Here is a 20,038-nt window from a genome sequence, read left to right as displayed (position 1 = left end):
TCAGAATTATACATTAAAAGGCTTTGCAGATGATGAGAAAGTGATATTGGCCTGTAGTGATTTACCAGAAGATAAATATTAAGAAATATGCACATATCTCACTGTTGCCTGAGGATACTGATTAATATTTGTGGAAGTTTGGTGTTTCAATTTGCTAAGTCTCTTGCACAAATTTACTTACTGATCATGAAATTACTATCATGAAAAAATATTTTAAAAAATCATCTCGTGTTGAGTCACACACATACAAATTGGGCAGTCTCCAATGCTTATCCTGTGGAAGTGAGTGGAGAAGATTGTGTGATGGAAGCACATCATTTTCATGAGATTAGATTAATTACAGCACACAGTGACATTTAAACAAGCATTCTTTCCATGCTCCATATGTGAATGGAATGTGAAGAAACCTTAATAAATGCTACAATAGAACATACCCACTGCCATGCATTTCGCAGTGGTTTGCAGAATGCAGATGTAGATGTACATTGAAAATTTTCAAATATATTTGGGTCTGATCACAGATATCATATGGTTCGGTAACAACCCCCCTTCCCAAATCCATGTCAGTTTACCAGTTATCCCTTTTTTTCCACTGTATGTAATAAGTACACACAGTTGTAATACTGCTGAGCTTCATTTAACCATTTTTGTAGTTTGATCATACCACATAATGTAAAATAAAGTCATCTTTACATAACAAATAAAAAATTTACTTGAAATTGAATTGAATTATTTCAGGTTGGTTAGAGCAAAGGAGTTCGTGGAACAAGAACAAATACAACAGTTGGTGATGATCCCAGCAAAAGAAGCTAAACTGTACACATATCGATTGTTGCAAGAAAATTTTATACAAATGCAAGAACTGCGCAAGACAATGTCTACAAATCAGCCAAATAAGACATTTTTTCTGTTTCATATAGATCTAAACCAGGTGAATAAATTGCATCAATGTGATTTTTTCAAGGTTTGCTGCTGCAACAGGTAACACTTACTCCACATCAAGGCAGGTTGAGTGCTTGTTTTGTAGAATATCTTAACAGTTAGCAAAATAATCTTTTGGAGGTGCTGCAAACAATAAATTTCAATGCTCTAGCTGTCTACACTGCAACAAGATCAGTCAAAATGCAACTTTGTGGAACATGAAATTTCGACTTTCGCAGAATAAGTCATCACAAAAGCAAAAACTGTTATATATTGACATTGAAGGGAAAATATATCTTTAGTGGAAGGTAGCAACTTAAGTTTTGAAAATATGGATCAAAACTTAAAATCCATAACCCGCTTGTTGTAAGAATGGAAAATGTGTGTTCACAGAATATAGACTAGAAAAGGCATTAAAGGTTTGAAAGTTCTTTCTGATCTGTTATAAGTGTTTGCAGTGACTGGTTACCCTTAAGCACTTTTGTTCATTATTTATGCTTTTTGTTCTTGAAAAACATAATTAAAATCACACTGAGGACTAGCAGTCTCTAGTGGTAACTTCCCATTGCTGCATATGCCTTGTCAGCTAACTGCTATTTCTTTCTGCTCTTAACAAATTATCCATTCAGTGTCGTTAACATCATTGGAATATTGCACAGTAGACCTTTCCTGTCTGTGAAGACTCCTACATGTTGCCTTTACCTTACTTTAAATTCTTGAAGAAAGTAAGTAAACATGTGAAACCTCAAGTTGTTAATTATTTTAAAATCAGTCCATATTATTTTTAGAGTTGCTTTTGAGATCTCTATTTTTTAGTGGCTTGTTTTTCCTAAAGGCAAAATTCTATCATGACTAATTGAACATGGTTTAATATTTATTGAAGTCTGGAACCTGATGGTCAATTAGATGGAGGCGGATGTCCTTAGAGGTGTCAAAAGGTACCGAAAGATTAAATAAATGTGGAACGGAAACGAAACCACGGTCTAGAGGTATTGGCTTTGACTACTAGTCAAATTGTCTTGGATTTGAACCTTGTTACTGCTTAAATCTTCAGTAAAAAATCAGCAGCAATGGTGGCTGAAGACTTCCGCCAGAAGGTCACCCTTGTTCTGAGAATGGTCTTGTCAAAGAGGGTGAAGGGGTGGACAGAGGTTCAGGACACTCTTTTTACCATCAGAGTGGAAAACTGTCTCTAAAAGTCAGATTAATAGCATGTGGGTGTAGAAGGCCACGGAAACCACTGCATTAAAGATACAAAATGTATATTCATAGAATGTAGCCTATAATCAAAAAAGTGTCATGATCTCTACATTGGCTAAAGATTCCAAACTTGTCTCCCATTGAGATCACCAGGAAGGACTGCCAAGAAGGAGCTGACCAGGAGAAAAAGAAGGAATAACCAACAAAGGAAAAAAATTCATGACTTGGAGTGTCTGAATTTTGAACATGGTAGCAGAATTAGAGGACCTAAAAATGGAAGTGCTAAGGCTCAGTCTAGATACAGTGGGGGCTCAGTGAAGTCACTTGGTTGGTTTAAAAGAGGTCATTGGTCCCTCGTTCCGAATAAAATAATTCCACAAGGGTGGGAGTAAAATAACCGAGACATACAAAACACAGCTGGAAGAAAGGAGAAAACCACAAGCATGACAGAAGGGCAACAAACACTAAAATGGACAAAATCGGACCAGAAAATCAGAGAGAGATACAAGAGAGCCGACTACCATGGCTGGCTAACCATGAGAATAAAAAGGAGAAGCCAGCCACTCTGCAACACATTAAAACGTCCACCGTAAAAGCACTATGGTGGAGGACACAGAGGGACAAAGGACATGCACTAAAACTTAGACCAAATGATAAAACCCACCGTCAAGAATAAAAAGTAAAACTAAAGCTACAGTTGAGGCAGTGTTGCCCAACACCAAAGGTAGGGTGCTGGGAAAGTTAAAAGTCCGCCGCAGAGTGGCTAAAACTCTATGACCATCATTTGTGAGCCACAGCGACACCGAGGTGGGTCCTCCCAATGGAGGAGATAACCATGCATTGGCCATGTATGGCCAATGTGGAGCCAGCAGAGGACAACTGATTCCCTGTGAGAGGACCGCATGGAAGACTTCCACACTTCCGTAGTCTCCCTTAATGATAAGCAGTTTTTGTGTGTACTGTTATGCGATTCCATCTCCCAAAACCGAGAAACCCTGCAGCATAAGACAGAATGCAAGTCAGTTTCAGAGATGCCCATCTCCAGAAGCGGTTTCTGCATAGCCTGTGATTCTGACGTGTCCAGGATTCACACAAACACCACTGAATGACAGGAGCGTTCCAGGGCATAGATTGACTCCTGAAAAGATGCTTCCAAAGAATGGCGAGGCTAGCACTGGTCGATAGCTTGTAGGCAGCTCAAGGAGTCAGTACAGAGGAGAAAAAACCCGCCAGGGCATGAGCGGATGTGCTCAGAGCAAGAGATATGGCTGCCAGCTCTGGGGTGAAAACACTGCAGCCATCTGACAAGGAGTGTTGTTCAATATATCCTCCATGAGCATACGCAAAGCCTATGTGACCATCAGCCATAGAGCCGTTGTTGTAAACGACTACATGGCCCCAGTATGTCTCGAGAATCAAGAGGAAGTGATAGCAGAGAGCCACAGGTTTAACGGAGTCCTTAGGGCCATGTGAAAAGTCCAGAAGAATCTGCAGCCTAGGTGTGTATGTGAAGGACCTCTAGGAGAGGTGGTAGTAGTGATAATGGGTAGGACTCCAGTTCATACAGAAAGGAACAGACACAAACCGCAGTCGTAAGCCCTGACCTAGGCTGCCTATGAGGGAGATGAACAGCCATGGTTGGAAAAAAGAAAACGGTAATTCAGATCTGCAGGAGAACTATGAATGTCTGCAACATTAACTGGCGAGCAGTTGTGCATGTCTAACCTTCAATGGATGGACTCTGGCTTCACCAGGACACTGGTCACTGGACTCATTCTAAAAGGTGTTATCACTAGGTGAATGCCACAGTAGTGCACTGGGTCGAGTAAACGCAATGCTGAGGGAGTAAACACAATGCTGAGGGCGCCGCTGAATCGTAAATCAGACTCCCGTAGTCAAGGCATGATTGAACATGGTCTGTGTAGGGCTGCTGCAGCGTAGAGCGATCTGCACCCCAGTTGGTGTTACTCAGGCAGTGAAAGGCATTGAGATGCTGCCAGCACTTCAGCTTAAGCTGGCGAAGGTGAGGTAGTCAAGTCAAACGGGTGTCAAAAACTAGTCTTAAGAATCGATATGTCTCCACTACAGTGAGTGAATCATCGTTAAGGTAAAGTTCTGGTTCTGGATGAATGGTGCGACACCGACAGAAAAGAAAATTAAAAATCTCACCATATAGCGGAGATGCTGAGTCAGAGAGAAGCACAACAAAAACATTGCCACAAATAAAGCTTTCTGCCCATAGGGCCATCGTCAAAAATATACAACTGACACACCCACATATACTCGTGCAAACACAACTCAGACACACGACTGCAGTCTCAGATAACTGAAATCCACACTGTGAGCAGCAGCACCAGTGCATGATGTGAGTGGCAACTGGTTGGGGGTAAGGAGAAGGCTGGGGCGGGGAGGGTGAGGGATTGTAGTGTATGTGTGGTGGTCAGTGCAGTGCTGCTGGGGAACTGAGGTGGAGAGAGTGTAAGGCAGCTATGTGCAGTCGGGAGGGTAGATGGAGAACAGAGGAGAGGTGGGGAGTCCTTATGTTGTGCCTATCTGCGACTCAGCATGTTCGCAATATAGTGAGTGGCAACTTCCATTTCATAATATTGTTACATTCCATCCTGGATTTTCCATTGTTTGGAGATTAAGACTGAAGAAAAAAACCGAGACAGTCATAGGATTTGTGGATCCTGGAAAGAGGGGGGGGGGGGAGGAGGAAACAACACTGAGATAAATAAAAAAATAGGGAGAAGTTGCAGTGAAAATGAGTAATATACAATATGTACAATAACAAAGAGTGGAAGACCAAGAGCAGTGAAGTAGTATTGCAGAATGTGTGGAATAGAATTAACATTCTCACAACTGCAGAGTAGAGACTGAGAATAAATCGAAGAAAGATGAAAACGGCGAGAAAATTATCAGAATTGGTGATCGTAAAGTATGAAGTTGAGGAATTCTGCTACCTAGGTAGCAGACTAAGACATTGAGCACAGCAAGGAGAACGTAAAAAGCACACTAACATCCAAAAAAAGGGCATTCCTGAGAGCTTCACTCTATTCCTTTGTTACATCTGTTGTGCTACTGTAATGCTTCCTTCAAGGTTCTTACTTGCATTGTAGTAAAGTGAATTACAGTCCACTTTTATATGTGTAAAAGCTTTCAGTACATTCATTATATAGCACAATATTTTATATTTTTATGTAGTCCTTCTCTTTGTGGTAGAATACAAATAGTGAAATCAATAAAGATAATCACTTACTGTATAGCAAAGGTGTTATGTAGCAGATTATGCATTTGTAAGCTAAGCTTTTATGTTCCATTTATTGTTCATATGGCTGTCCACAGCACCAGCTCTATTGTATGAGTTATCACTGATTAGGTTCACCGTTTGATTTGTCTTTATTTTACCACTTGATGAGTCAAGATTGTGTCACCACAGAAGAGCTAGACTTCAAACTGACATATGTTCTACCAACGGAGCTACCAAAGCACGACTCACACCCCGTCCTCACAGCTTTACTTTTGCCGTTACCTCGTCTCCTACCTTCCAAACTTTACAGAAGCTCTCCTGCGAAACTTGCAGAACTAGCACTCATGAAAGAAAGGGTATTGCAGAGACATGGTTTAGCCACAGCCTGGGGTGATGTTTCCAGAACGAGATTTTCACTCTGCAGCAGTGTGTGTGCTGACATGAAACTTCCTGGCACATTAAAACTGTGTGCCGGACTGAGAGACTTGAACTCAGGACCTTTGTCTTTCGCAGGCAAGTGCTCTACTGGTAGAGACTCGGTCTGGCACACAGTTTTAATCTGCCAGGAAATTTCATATCAGCACACACACTCTGCTGCAGAGTGAAAATCTCATTCTGGTGACATGTGTTGATTCAAGTGGAAATCATTAGCACCCTGACATAGTTACGAATGCACTGCGAGGCACAAGGTTAAAACAGAAACTAAAAGGGACGACACTATAGAAGAAGTAGTAACAGGCATAGATTAAAAAAAAAGTCATAATCAAATGTCCTTAGACATGTTTGTCAAGTTAATAAAACGAAGAACGCGAGGAGCTGCTCCTAGGTCATCTGCTAAAATGACATCCAGAGTACATGGCAGGCCAAGATCAACACGCAGTGTAGTAAAACCCGGACAGGACGTTAAAATGTGGCGGACCATCAGCAATTGCCCACATAGGCAGAACGGCACCGGCGCAGCCGTCAGTAGATGGCGATCACTGAACCGGTAGTGTCCAATTCGTAACCAGGCCAAAACGACCTTCTCCCGCTGAGAAGGGCGTGAGGAGGACGTCCAAGCCGCGGGAAGAGGTTTCAAGGCCCGAAGCTTGTTGTCCGTAAGTGCAGCCCAATCGGCATGCCACAGCGATAAAATGCGCCGACAAATGACCCTGCTACAATCTGATGAAGGGACACAACAAGAAGCCGTCCGAGGCTGGAGAACCGCAGCCTTTGTCGCGGCATCTACAGTTTCATTCCCAGGGATACCGACATGGTCAGGAACCCACATAAAGGTAACCGGAGAAGTGCCGTCCACCAGCTGCTGAAGAGAGCAGTGGATCCTGTGCATGAAAGGGTGAACCGGATACGGATCACTGAGGCTCTGGACGGCACTCAGAGAATTGGAGCAGATGACATACGCAGAATGTCGGTAGTGGCAGATGTAAAGAACAGCCTGGTAGAGGGCAAAGAACTCAGCTGTGAAGACCAAACAATGGCCATGGGGCCGGTATTTGAAACTTTGTGGCCCGACAATAAAAGAACACCCGACCCCGTCATTGGTCTTAGAGCCATCTGTATAAATGAAGGTCATATTAATGAACTTCGAACGAAGTTCGACAAAACAGGAGTGGTGTACCGAACCGGGGGTAACCTCCTTTGGCAGCGAGCTGAGGTCAAGGTGAACGCGAACCTGAGCCTGGAGCCAAGGTAGCGTCTGGCTCTCGCCCACTCTGAGGGTTGCAGGGAGTGAAAAATCAAGGTGTTGAAGGAGGCGACGAAAGCGAACTCCAGGGGGTAGCAGGCAGAGACATACAACCCGTATTGACGGTCGTGAGAGTCGTCAAAAAAGGAACGATACGACGGGTGGTCGGGCATTGACAGTAGCCGACAGACATAATGACAAAGTAGTATATCACGCCGGTAGGCGAGTGGCAATTCACCGGCTTCAGCATGAAGACTCTCGACGGGACTAGTATAAAACGCCAATCGCAAGACGTAAACCCCGATGTTGTATGAAGTTGAGGCGGCGTAAGATTGACGGCCGTGCAGAGGAGTATACGAAGTTCCCATAATCCAGCTTGGAGCGGACGATCGACCGATATAGGCGAAGTAGGATGGTTCGATCTGCTCCCAACGACATACCACTGAGAACACGGAGGACATTTATAGAACGAGTACAACGGGCAGCCAAATATGACATGTGGAGACCAGCTAAGTTTCCTGTCAAATGTAAGACCTAAAAATTTCGTTGTCTCCACAAATGGGAGCGCAACAGGACCGAGTTGTAAGGACGGTGGGAGAAACTATTTGTAGTGCCAGAAGTTAATACAGACCATCCTCTCGGCACAAAAACGGAAGCCATTTGCGACACTCCAGGAGTAAAGACAGTCAAGAGAACACTGAAGACTGCGTTCCAGGAAACATGTACGCTGCGCGCTGCAATAGATGGTAAAATCATCCACGAAAAGGGAGCCTGATACATCAGCTGGGAGGCAATCCATTATTGGATTGATCGCTATGGCGAAGAGAGCAACGGTCAAAACTGAGCCCTGTGGCACCCAATTCTCCTGGTGAAAGGTGTCTGGCAGGACAGAACCCACACGTACCCTGAACTGTCGATCCATTAAGAAGGAACGAATAAAAAGGGGGAGGCGACCGCGAAGGCCCCATGTATGCATGCTGCGGAGAATGCCCGCCCTCCAACAGGTGTCGTAAGCCTTCTCCAAATCAAAGAACACAGCCGCGGTCGGGCGCTTCCGCAAGAAGTTATTCATAATGAAAGTCGACAAGGTAACCAGATAGTCAACAGCAGAGCGGCGCCTACGAAATCAACATTGTACATTGGTAAGTAGGCGTCGAGATTCGAGCAGCCAAACAAAACGAGAGTTAACCATTCGCTCCATCACCTTACAGACACAGCTGGTAAGCGAGATGGGTCGATAACTGGAAGGCAAGTGCTTGTCCTTCCCCGGCTTAGGAATCGGTACAACAATAGACTCACGCCAGCATGCGGGAACATGTCCCTCATTCCAGATGCGATTATAAGTACGAAGAAGGAAACCTTTACCCGAAGGAGAAACGTTCTTCAGCATCGGAATATGAATAGAATCAGGCCCTGGAGCGGAGGACCGTGACCGGGCAATTGCATTTTCGAGTTCCCGCATGGTGAATGGGGCATTGTAATTTCACGATTCGAGGAGCGGAAGTTAGGTGGCATAGCCTCCTCTACCTGTTTTCGGGGGAGGAAGGCAGGGTGGTAATGAGCGGAGCTCGAAACCCCTGCGAAAAAGCGGCGGAAGGCATTGGAGATATCATCAGGGGCCACAAGGACGTCATTCGCGACCGTCAAGCCAGAAACTGCTGAGTGGACCTTAGTGCCAGATAGCTGGCTACCCCAGACAACAGAAGGAGGAGGAGTAGTAAAACTGTTGAAGGTGCTTGTGAAAGCAGCCCACCTTGCTTTCTTTAATAATACAATGACACTGTGCACGTAATCTTTAATAATTGATACAATTTGCCACTGTAGGGTGGCCTTTAAAGGTGCGTAAAGCACGTCGACAAGCACGTAAAGCGTCTCTACATGCTGCGGTCCACCACGGGACCGGTACGCGATGTGGAGAAGTAGTAGTTTGAGGGATGGAATATTCAGCAGCAGTGAGAATGACTTCCATGAGATGTGCGACATGACTATCGCAGCTTGTGAAGGTTTGATCCTGAAAGGTCGCCCTGGAAGAGAAGAGCGCCCAGTCTGCTTTGGAGATGTTCAAACTAGTTGAGCACGGAGAGGGGGTATGATGCAGGAGATCGATAACACACGGGAAGTGGTCGCTCCAATATGTATCAAAAAGTGCATACCACTCAAACCGGCATGCAAGTTGGCTAGTACATATAGAGAGGTCTAAATGGGAATAGGCATGAGGTGTGTCCGAAAGAAAGTAGGGGCGCCAGTATTGAGGCAGACAAGATTGAGCTTGTTGAAAAGGTCTGCTAACAGGGAGCCCCTCGGGCAGGATGCTGGAGAGCCCCAAAGGGGATGGTGGGCATTGAAGTCTCCAGTTAACAAAAATGGTGCAGGTAGCTGAGCAATAATTCGCATCATGTCTGCCCTGGTAATGGCAGACAATGGAGTGTAAATGGTACAAATGTAAAAATGGGGAGAGTAATTCGGACGGCAACTGCCTACAGGCCGGTGTGCAATGTGATGGGAACATAGTAAATATCATCCCGGACCAGCAACATAACCCCTCCATGAGCCAGCATACCTGCCACAGAGGGTAGGTCAAAGCGCACAGAGGTGTAGTGTGCCAAGGCAATTTGATCGCATGGATGTAGCTTCGTTTCCTGGAGGGCTATGACGAGTGGGCGGTGCAAGCAGAGCAGCAACTTCAAGTCCTCTCGGTTGGAGCGAATATTCCAGAGAATAAGTGCCATCGTGAGAAGAAAACGAAGATGAAAGAAAGGGTCACCTCGAAGGCTGCTGAGGGCCTGGCTTTGAGCGAGCACTGCCGCCACTAGCAGTAGGCGGACAGTCATCGTCCATTTGTTCTACAGGTTCATCGGCCATCTTGTTAAGATGGCCGGCAGGGGGGAGCTTCCTCCGCAGCTGAACGGCCAGATGTTTGACTACCAGCGGTGCGGCCAGGCGAAACGGATGACGGCCTGGGGCGGCAACCACTGGGTGGCGCAGGAGAAGAAATGCGATGTGGCGGAGGAGGAGAACAGTGCTTCCTATGAGCCTTCTTGAAAGTTCGTTTAGTGGAAGTACTGGTCAATGGCTGGGAGTTCGAGGTACGTAGGAAGTCTGCATGGGACGGTTCCTTCTTGAAGGCCCATGCATCTGACTTCTGGTTCTTTGTCTTGGCAGAAGCTGATGAAGGTGCTTGTGTCTGAGGGGTGATGAGAGGAAGAGGAGACATCGACCACGCCATCTTAGCACTGGCCGAACGGACGATCCTAGTGCTGAAGGTCAGATCGCATGTCTGCGTCGCCACCTCCCTGGTAGTCCGAGGAGAGGCGAGGTGAGGACAGTACTGTATTTCCCGCTGGGAGCACTGTGGGCTTCCTCCTAGCATATAGCTTGAGAGCAGCCGAGTTGGACACTTTCTCTTTGACCCGAATTTCTTCCTTGTAGATGGGACAGTGCATGGTCACCCTAACAGTTCACACAACGAGGAGACGGAGGTGGACAGTCACCCTCATGGGCATCCCTGCCACAAGTGACACATTTAGCCGCTTTGGAACAAGACTGGCAAGTTTGATCAAAACGCTGATGCTTGTAGCAGCGCGTAGGTGTCGGGACATAGGGGCGAACGGAAATAACCTCGTAGCCCGCTTTGATGCGCGACGGCAGTTGAACACTATCAAATGTCAAGAAAAATGTCCGGGTCAGTATAAGGTCATTTTTGACCTTTTTCATGACCCTATGGACAACCATCACGCCCAGCTCAGCGAGGAAAGACTGAATCTCCTTGTCAGTCAATCCGTCTAGTTATCTAGTATATACCACACCACGAGACGAATTCAAAGTGCGGTGAGCCTCCACCCGGACAGGAAACGTGTTCAGTAGTGTGGCCCGAAGCAGTTTTTGTGTGTGAAAGGCGCTCTCAGTTTCTAGTAACAAGGTACCGTTACGCAACCTGGTACAAGACTTGACAGATCCGGCTATGGCACATATGCCCTTCTGGATAACGAAAGGTTTGACAGAGGAAAAAATCCTTTGTGTCCTCAGATCTAGAAACTACGAAGAACTGTGGGGCAGGCGGTAGTACTTTTGTCACTGGTGGCTGGTCAAGTTTCCGTTTGTGGGCAGAAGTCGAGATAGAAGAAGAAGAAAAATCCATTGCGGAGGAATCCCCCATGATTGCCAGCGTCTCCGATGGCGCACCCTTTCTTTGTGGGGACCCTCATAGAGGGCACTCCCGCCCAAGGTGAATGTTTACACCCCACGTCACACCTCCCGAGAAACAGACAACGGGACCAATCGGCATGGTCAAAAGGTATCAGCTCAGGCAATCACCCCTCCCTGGGCCTGACCTTTACCGGGGAGTACGTGCGTGCCTTACTTGTCTACCAAAGGCGGGGAATTACGCGTTACCCGGTCACCGGCTACACATGCGAATGCGTGGGTCAGCCTTCAGGCACGCACAGGGAGGAATGAAGAAGAGGAAAAAGAAGAGAGAGGACAGACTGTCTCAAACGCCAAGGCGGAGACCAGAGAAGGCAAGGGAAAGAGTAAGTAAGACAGTGGGATGGAGAAGAACAAAGAAAGGAAGAAACGAGAAGTGAAAAACCAAAATGACCGCAAATATAGGTCGTGGAACCGTCCGTCTCCAGACGCAGGTCCAACTACCCCCTTGAGGGGTAGGAACACCTTGGGCCTATTCTAACCCCCAGACTTGCAGGGGGTTTCCCTTTCTTGGGCCATGCCCTACACAGTGCTGAGGAGAGCATTTGAAATTTGACTTATCGGCATGAAGTGTATTGTGATTCTTAACTGCCTTACAAATTTAATAATCCTTATTTTAGAAAGATTATTCTTTAAATAAGTGTATAATTTTCAGGTGGCAAGAATGATGCTGGAAGTGTGCTACCATGCTACATACAATGCAATGATACGCAGGGAGCATGAAAAGAATGAGAATCGTAGACTTATTGAGAAGCAGCAGCGTATTGCCTCCATAACACAGAACTTGCGTGAGCAGGGAGCAACTCCAGAACAGTTAGCCGAGGTACGTACAAGCCCTTGAATTGTAAAACAAGTCACACATTCATGCCATATTTAAAACAAAACAAAAAAAATGCAAGCTCCATTTTAAGTGTTACTCTCCCAACAGCTCAAAGACATAAGTTTCAGTAGTCACCATTATATGTAGGCCTTTTATGATTTAGAGACTAAACAACAGATGATGTAAGAAGGTAAGAAAAGTAGTATGTGCAGCTAAAGTGACAAGTCAGTATTTGTTGAGGGGATAGTAGAAAGCAGTCCTTAGAATTGTTAGAGAGTATTATTTCATTTCTTGCTGAGAAACTAGTATTTTAGCGTTACTGTTGGTTTTTTTGTATAGACTTCACACTAATGAGCAGGTGAATAGGCTTCTTTCATGTCAACAAAAGGCCAGTTATAACATCACCAAAAGGGCCTGCACCTCCCTAACACTATAGTGTTCAAACCAGCTTTAATGTAAAGGACTGATGTATTTACATTGGGATGAATCTTAAAATAATCTGTAGAGATCCAGGCACACAATCAGTTTATAAATAAGAAAGATGGTGTCCAGCCTCTGTGTGCCCAAAGCTCAGTGGGATTGTGTCCTGACTGTGTGTTTCCATCTCCACTTAACCAGCCCAAGCGGGAAAGCGCCGGCAGACAGGCACAATGAACAAAACACACAAACACACACACAGAATTACTAGCTTTCGCAACCGATGGTTGCTTCTTCAGGAAGGAGAGGGAAAGACGAAAGGATGTGGGTTTTAAGGGAGAGGGTAAGGAGTCATTCCAATCCCGGGAGCGGAAAGACTTCCCTTGGGGGAAAAAAAAGGACAGATGTACACTCGCGCACACACACACACACACATATCCATCCGCACATACACAGACACAAGCAGACATATTTAAAGGCAAAGAATAAGGGCAGAGATGTCAGTCGAGGCGGAAGTACAGAGGCAAAGAAGTTGTTGAAAGACAGGTGAGGTATGAGCGGCGGCAACTTGAAATTAGCGGAGGTTGAGGCCTGGCGGATATCGAGAAGAGAGGATATACTGAAGGGCGAGTTCCCATCTCCGGAGTTCGGATAGGTTGGTGTTGGTGGGAAGTGCCCAGATAACTCTGACGGTGTAACACTGTGCCAAGATGTGCTGGCCATGCACCACGGCACGTTTAGCCACAGGGTGATCCTCATTACCAACAAACACTGTCTGCCTGTGTCCATTCATGCGAATGGACAGTTTATTGCTGGTCATTCCCACATAGAAAGCATCACAGTGTAGGCAGGTCAGTTTGTAAATCACGTGGGTGCTTTCACACATGGCTCTGCCTTTGATCGTGTACACCTTCCGGGTTACAGGACTGGAGTAGGTGGTGGTGGGAGGGTGCATAGAACAGGTTGTACACACGGGGGGCAGTTACAAGGGTAGGAGCCAGAGGGTAGGGAAGGTGGTTTGGGGATTTCATAGGGATGAACCAAGAGGTTACGAAGGTTAGGTGGACGGCGGAAAGACACTCTTGGTGGAGTGGGGAGGATTTCATGAAGGATGGATCTCATTTCGGGGCAGGATTTTAGGAAGTCGTATCCCTGCTGGAGAGCCACATTCAGAGTCTGATCCAGTCCCGGGAAGTATTCTGTCACAAGTGGGGCACTTTTGGGGTTCTTCTGTGTGAGGTTTTGGGTTTGAGGGGATGAGGAAGTGGCTCTGGTTATCTGCTTCTGTACCAGGTCGGGAGGGTAGTTTCGGGATGCGAAAGCTGTTTTCAGGTTGTTGGTGTAATGGTCGAGGGATTCAGGACTGGAGCAGATTCGTTTGCCACGAAGGCCTAGGCTGTAGGGAAGGGACCGTTTGATAGGGAATGGGTGGCAGCTGTCATAATGGAGGTAGTTGCTTGTTGGTGGGTTTGATGTGGACGGATGTGTGCAGCTGGCCATTGGACAGATGGAGGTCAACATCTAGGAAAGTGGCATGGGATTTGGAGTAGGACCAGGTGAATCTGATGAAACCAAAGGAGTTGAGGTTGGAGAGGAAATTCTGGAGTTCTTCTTCACTGTGAGTTCAGATCATGAAGAGGTCATCAATAAATCTGTACCAAACTTTGGGTTGGCAGGCTTGGGTAACCAAGAAGGCTTCCTCCAAGTGACCGATAAATAGGATGGCATAGAAGGGGCCTAAGGTTCTGAGGATTCCTTGAAGCTCCGCCTGGACATCAGGAATGGGATTACCTTGGAAAACTTGGTTGACCTCCATCTGTCCAATGGCCAGCTTCACACTTCCGTCCACATCAAACCCACCAACAAGCAACAGTACCTCCATTATGACAGCTGCCACCCATTCCATATCAAACGGTCCCTTCCCTGCAGCCTAGGCCTTCGTGGCAAACGAATCTGCTCCAGTCCTGAATCCCTCGACCATTACACCAACAAACTGAAAACAGCTTTCGCATCCCGCAACTACCCTCCCGACCTGTTACAGAAGCAGATAACCAGAGCCACTTCCTCATCCCCTCAAACCCAGAACCTCTCACAGAAGAACCCCAAAAGCGCCCCACTTGTGACACAATACTTCCCGGGACTGGATCAGACCTTGAATGTGGCTCTCCAGCATGGATACGACTTCCTAAAATCCTGCCCCGAAATGAGATCCATCCTTCATGAATTCCTCCCCACTCCACCAAGAGTGTCTTTCCGTCGTCCACCTAACCTTCGTAACCTCTTGGTTCATCTCTATGAAATCCCCAAACCACCTTCCCTACCCTCTGGCTCCTACCCTTGCAACTGCCCCCAGTGTAAAACCTGTCCTATGCACCCTCCCACCACCACCTACTCCAGTCCTGTAACCCGGATGGTGTACACGATCAAAGGGAGAGCCACGTGTGAAAGCACCCACGTGATTTACCAACTGACCTGCCTGCACTGTGACGCTTTCAGTGTGGGAATGGGCAACAACAAACTGTCCATTCGCATGAATGGACACAGGCAGACAGTGTTTGTTGGTAATGAGGATCACCCTGTGGCTAAACGTGCCGTGGTGCATGGCCAGCACATCTTGGCACAGTGTTACACCGTTAGAGTTATCTGGGCACTTCCCACCAACACCAACCTATCCGAACTCCGGAGATGGGAACTCGCCCTTCAGTATATCCTCTCTTCTCGATATCCGCCAGGCCTCAACCTCCGCTAATTTCAAGTTGCCGCCGCTCATACCTCACCTGTTTTTCAACAACTTCTTTGCCTCTGTACTTCCGCCTCGACTGACATCTCTGCCCTTACTCTTTGCCTTTAAATATGTCTGCTTGTGTTCGTGTATGTGCGGATGGATATGTGTGTGTGTGTATGTGTGTGCGAGTGTACACCTGTCCTCTTTTTCCCCCTAAGGGAAGTCTTTCCGCTCCCGGGATTGGCATGACTCCTTACCCTCTCCCTTAAAACCCACATCCTTTCGTATTTCCCTCCCCTTCCTGAAGAAGCAACCATCGGTTGCGAAAGCTAGTAATTCTGTGTGTGTGTTTTCTTCATTGTGCCTGTCTGCCGCCGCTTTCCCGCTTGGTAAGTCTTGGAATCTTTGTTTTTAATATATTTTTCCCATGTGGAAGTTTCTATTTTATATATATATATGACAGTTGTCAACAGAAGATAGTCAATCTTCAGGATAGCGCATGAAGTCAGCTTGCTGAAGTATCCCACCACCTGGGAGATTCTTTCTGCTGAATACCTGAGAATAGTTCAAAATCATCCTATTCTGGGAAAATATAACATCACAGTTCATCAACATTATTTTTGCATTTGCTGTCCAGTTGATACAGGCGAACAAATTTAGGAAGTAATTAATTGATGGCAACGTCATTAGAGAGAGAACACAAGCTCAGGTTTGAGGAGGATGGAAAAGGAAATGCAGCCAGGAACTATCACCGCATTTGCCTTAAACCATTCACAAAAACACACTGAGGTGACAAGTCATGGGATACCTCCTTTTGATGGGATTCATTTTGGGCGATCTGGGTGGCCAAATCATTTGCTCAAATTGTCCAAAATGTTCTTCAAACCAGTCCTGTACAATAGTGGCCCAGTGACATGGCATATTGTCATCAATACAAATTCCATCTTTATTTGGGATCATGAAATCCGTGAAAGTCTGCAAATAGAGTCCAAGTAGCCAAACATAACCATTTCTAGTCAATGACCAGTTCAGTTGAACCAGAGGACCCATTCTATTCTGTGTAAACATAGCCCACACCATTATGGAGCCATCACCAGCTTGCATAGCCTTGTTGATAACCTGGGTGAATGGCTTATTGGGGTCCGCTCCATTCTTGAGCCCAAACATCAGCTCTTCCTAACTGAAATCAGGACTCATCTGACCAGGCCACAGTTTTGCAGTCATCGAGGGTCGAACTGATGTGATCAGAAACCCAGTAGAGGCACTGCAGGTGGTTTTTTGCTTTTAGCGAAGGTACTCGTTTTGGCTGTGTGCTGCCACAACCCATTAATGCCAATTTCATTGCACTCTCCTAACTGATACATTCATCGTACATCCCACATTGATTTCTGTGGTTGTTTAACACAATGTTGCTTGTATGTTAACACTGACAACTCTGTGCAAATGCCACTGGTGTGTTATCCATGAAAGTTGGTGGTATTTTGTTGCATACTTTTGACACTGTGTATCCCTGAATATTTAATTCCATAATAATGTCTGAAATGGATTGTTCCATCCATCCATCTACCACCCTGTCGAAAGTCTGCCTGTCATTTAGAGAACTGAACTTTCAAGAACGTAGAATGAGCTAAGGTGTAAATTAAGGAGGATGTAGCTGCCAGAATCTGATTTTCTTTGGTTGTATTAACAATTAGCATTAAGTTGCAGTACTATATTAAACTGATTTGGTTCACAAATATAATTATCCTAATGTTAAAGCATTAAAAATGATAGAGTTAAGAGCACTATAATGTAAATGTATGAGACAGCTTAGGAGAATAATTTGTTTTTTCATTGTATTTGGCTTTGATTACCTAAATACAGGACTGTTCTGACAGTATTTATTTATTTATTTTCAGATTGAAGAAATGTTGACACCACCTGAACGCAGTCTGGTAGAGAAAGTCAGGATGATGCTGAATAAGCTCAGTATGGCCGAACTGCAGCTGGATGAAACAATCTTTATATTGCAAATATTTCTAAATTACTGAATTAAAGTTATGTTGAATAATGTCTGCATTATTTTTCACTTCATTACACCACACTCCTAAATTAAATTGTCTTGTTCCTAAATATTTTTCACAGCATTTTGGTACAACAGCAGAAATTCAGTAAATGTCTGAAGATGGCCTTGGAAGCCGAAAACCGGTTAACGATAAAAATAATATTGTGGAACAAAAGCAAACCTGTGCTTTTCATTTATTACTACATACTGTACATCAAAGTCAATCCCCATTGCTTAATATCACTGTCAATAGGATATTGCTCCTTTACCACGTGTATTTAAAAACCAAAACAGAACTAGGAAGAGTGTTGACACTGAAACATCACAGTTGGCCTCGAGCATGAACAAACGAGAACTTAGGACTAGGAGAAACGAGCAGTGCAAGCCCAACCTCCGTCCCTCAGGGCTGGCAACAAACGTCCATGTTCTGTGCCTGGCAAAAGCAGAACTGACTTGCTGATGCCTTCTGATATTGTAGGGGTTGTACTCAAACACCCTCATAGACCAGGGATAGTCTCCTCCCTCGTTTCAAAATAAGAAAATGAGCAATGCACAACACACAGCATTTGTCAACTGCTCCAGCAAGTTGTTTTCTGAGGTTGACAGTGTCGTAAATATGGTAGTTAGGAACTGACCTCTAGTGGTATCTCATTCAACCATAGTTAAAAATAAATCCTCCTCCCCCCCCCCCCCCCAAAAACACATACTTAAAATTGACAGATTAAAGTGTCTGCTTACTAGTTGTGAAACAAATTTTAGTAGTACAGTGTGTTCTAAGAACAATGATCAATATTCAGGGATATGACAGAACATTAAGTGCTCATATATCTTAAGGTATTCCTGACACCAGGTGGTTGGTCGTGGCCATAGCAGACCCTCACGCCAAATGTGGCATGCCTCGCCTGGCAGTGAAACATCCATAATCAAGTGTGTAACAGTCAGTGGGTTAAAAGCACAAGTTCACTATTTTTTTCTTCTTCTTCCAATGATTGTTCCTATCACACCACTGAATACTGACCATTCCTCTTGGGACTCCCCGTATATTTATTTTACTTCTTTTAATGTTGAATATCTTTGGTGGGTTTGAGATAATTTTAATTAAAAATACATGCTAGAAATGTGAAAATATTCTAGAAAAATATTTTAGACATTTAGATTATGGCTGTGCCCCACTGTTTGTTTCCTGCAATAATTTACCATCCCTTTGTTGCACTGGGTCTATTTCTGGTTGCAGCCGGAATTATCACTTGACACTTTTTACCAAGAAACCAACTGTATATGCATAAGCCATTATACAAGTTGCAAGTGTTTTTTGGGCACTGAGTATGTTGCAAACTTAAATGGAAAAAGTTGCATGCTTATATAGTCCTGATTCTGTTTTAATATGAGACCTGTCTTTAAAACAGATTTTAGTATCTGGAGCATAAACAGCTGACATACAAAATGGACTGAAAAGTTTATTAATAATATTAATAAAAGTTACAGCAGTAACTTAAGACACCAGGACGTACTTGCACCACATCTCTTAAGTAAGCAAAATTTTACAAAAAATGTACATCCAGTCTATTCATATGAAAACTGTACTTATCACAAATGTTCCTACCACCATTTATGCTGCTGTTCTTTGGGAATGGCCAGTTATATTTTGTTTTTCCAGTATAGACTCAGCAGTGACGTAAAAACTAATTTAGTCAGTCACCATTTTTCAAATTGAAAATAAATGTGACAGTTCTACATCATTTGCCAATCTTGGAAATATTGATTCTGTACCCACCAATTTGGATTACATAGACAGAAAGATGTGCTCTGTCTGGTGTATTATTCATTACCTTCACATTTATTATATGGAGTTAGTTAATAAACGACCAATATTATCCCTAAATATGATACAGCAGTTTCCTAAAAGTGGTACACTTTTATTTTTTAATGCCATTCTGTTCACTGAAATGTGTGTTACTTGCTGCAATTGGCAATAATGCAGCAGTTGTTGTGCTGCATTTCTTGTTATTGTTGTTAGGGCAATGATGCAGCAGTTGTGATATATTTCGTGCTGCTGTTGATGTAAGTGCAGCAAAAGCAGCAGCAGGGATATAGACTGTGCTACAGTTTTGAGTTAGTGGTGTATTGCTATTCCTCTCAGGTCTCTTTTACAGGCAGGCCTAAGTATAGGTTTCATCTAAAGTAGGCCCCAACTGTTCTTAAATTTATTTTATGCCAATATTATATAATATTACATTGGAATATTTTGGGTCATGACAGGAATAGTATGGCACCTTCATATAAGAAAAAAAGGAAGGCCATATAGTAAAGAAGATATTTCTTCAGCTATAAACGAGGTGAAAGATGGAGCTTCACTCCGGCAGGTAGCATTGAAATATAAAATGGATAAAATGTTCCTGCACAGAAGGGTACATGGTACTCACTCAGGTGTGCAAGGTAGGAAAACAGAGTTGACAGCAGGTCAAGAAACAACTTTATCTAATCACTTGAAGACACATGCTAAATGGGGAATTCCAATGACAAGAGCTGAAGTGTTGCTGGTTGTTCAAGACTGTGTGGAACAAAATGTTTTGACCACTCATTTTAAGGATGTAAAACCTGGTTCAAAGTGGTTCAGACATTTTTGTTTGCAAAATTCATTAATACTGAAGAAGCTGGAAGCTCTTGAAATGAATCGTAGAAAAGCTCCAAGTGATCCTTTTATTATTTATGATTTCTATGATAAATTAGTAGCAATATTGGAAGAGCTGGAGATCAAAGATAAACCAGCCAAT

The 20,038-nt window shown here is 44.4% G+C and overlaps 1 protein-coding gene across 2 annotated transcripts in view; it reads left to right on the top strand.

Annotated features, from left to right (window-relative positions):
- The window catches only part of LOC126281156 (DNA-directed RNA polymerase III subunit RPC3-like), a 101,044-nt gene extending 83,770 nt beyond the window's left edge, over window positions 1-17,274 (top strand). For both annotated transcript variants that reach the window (XM_049979823.1, XM_049979822.1), the window contains exons 7-9: window positions 739-931; window positions 11,914-12,081; window positions 17,119-17,274. In XM_049979823.1, coding sequence (XP_049835780.1) covers window positions 739-931; window positions 11,914-12,081; window positions 17,119-17,250 — 493 coding nt within the window. In that variant the 3' untranslated portion in view covers window positions 17,251-17,274. The remainder of the gene's footprint in view (window positions 1-738; window positions 932-11,913; window positions 12,082-17,118) is intronic.
- Window positions 17,275-20,038: the final 2,764 nt, after the last annotated feature.

The sequence above is a fragment of the Schistocerca gregaria genome, chromosome 7 (assembly GCF_023897955.1).
Source record: "Schistocerca gregaria isolate iqSchGreg1 chromosome 7, iqSchGreg1.2, whole genome shotgun sequence".
NCBI lineage: Eukaryota > Metazoa > Arthropoda > Insecta > Orthoptera > Acrididae > Schistocerca > Schistocerca gregaria.
The sequence above is the reverse complement of the archived record's forward strand: the minus strand, read 5'-3'. Positions and strand labels throughout refer to the sequence as shown.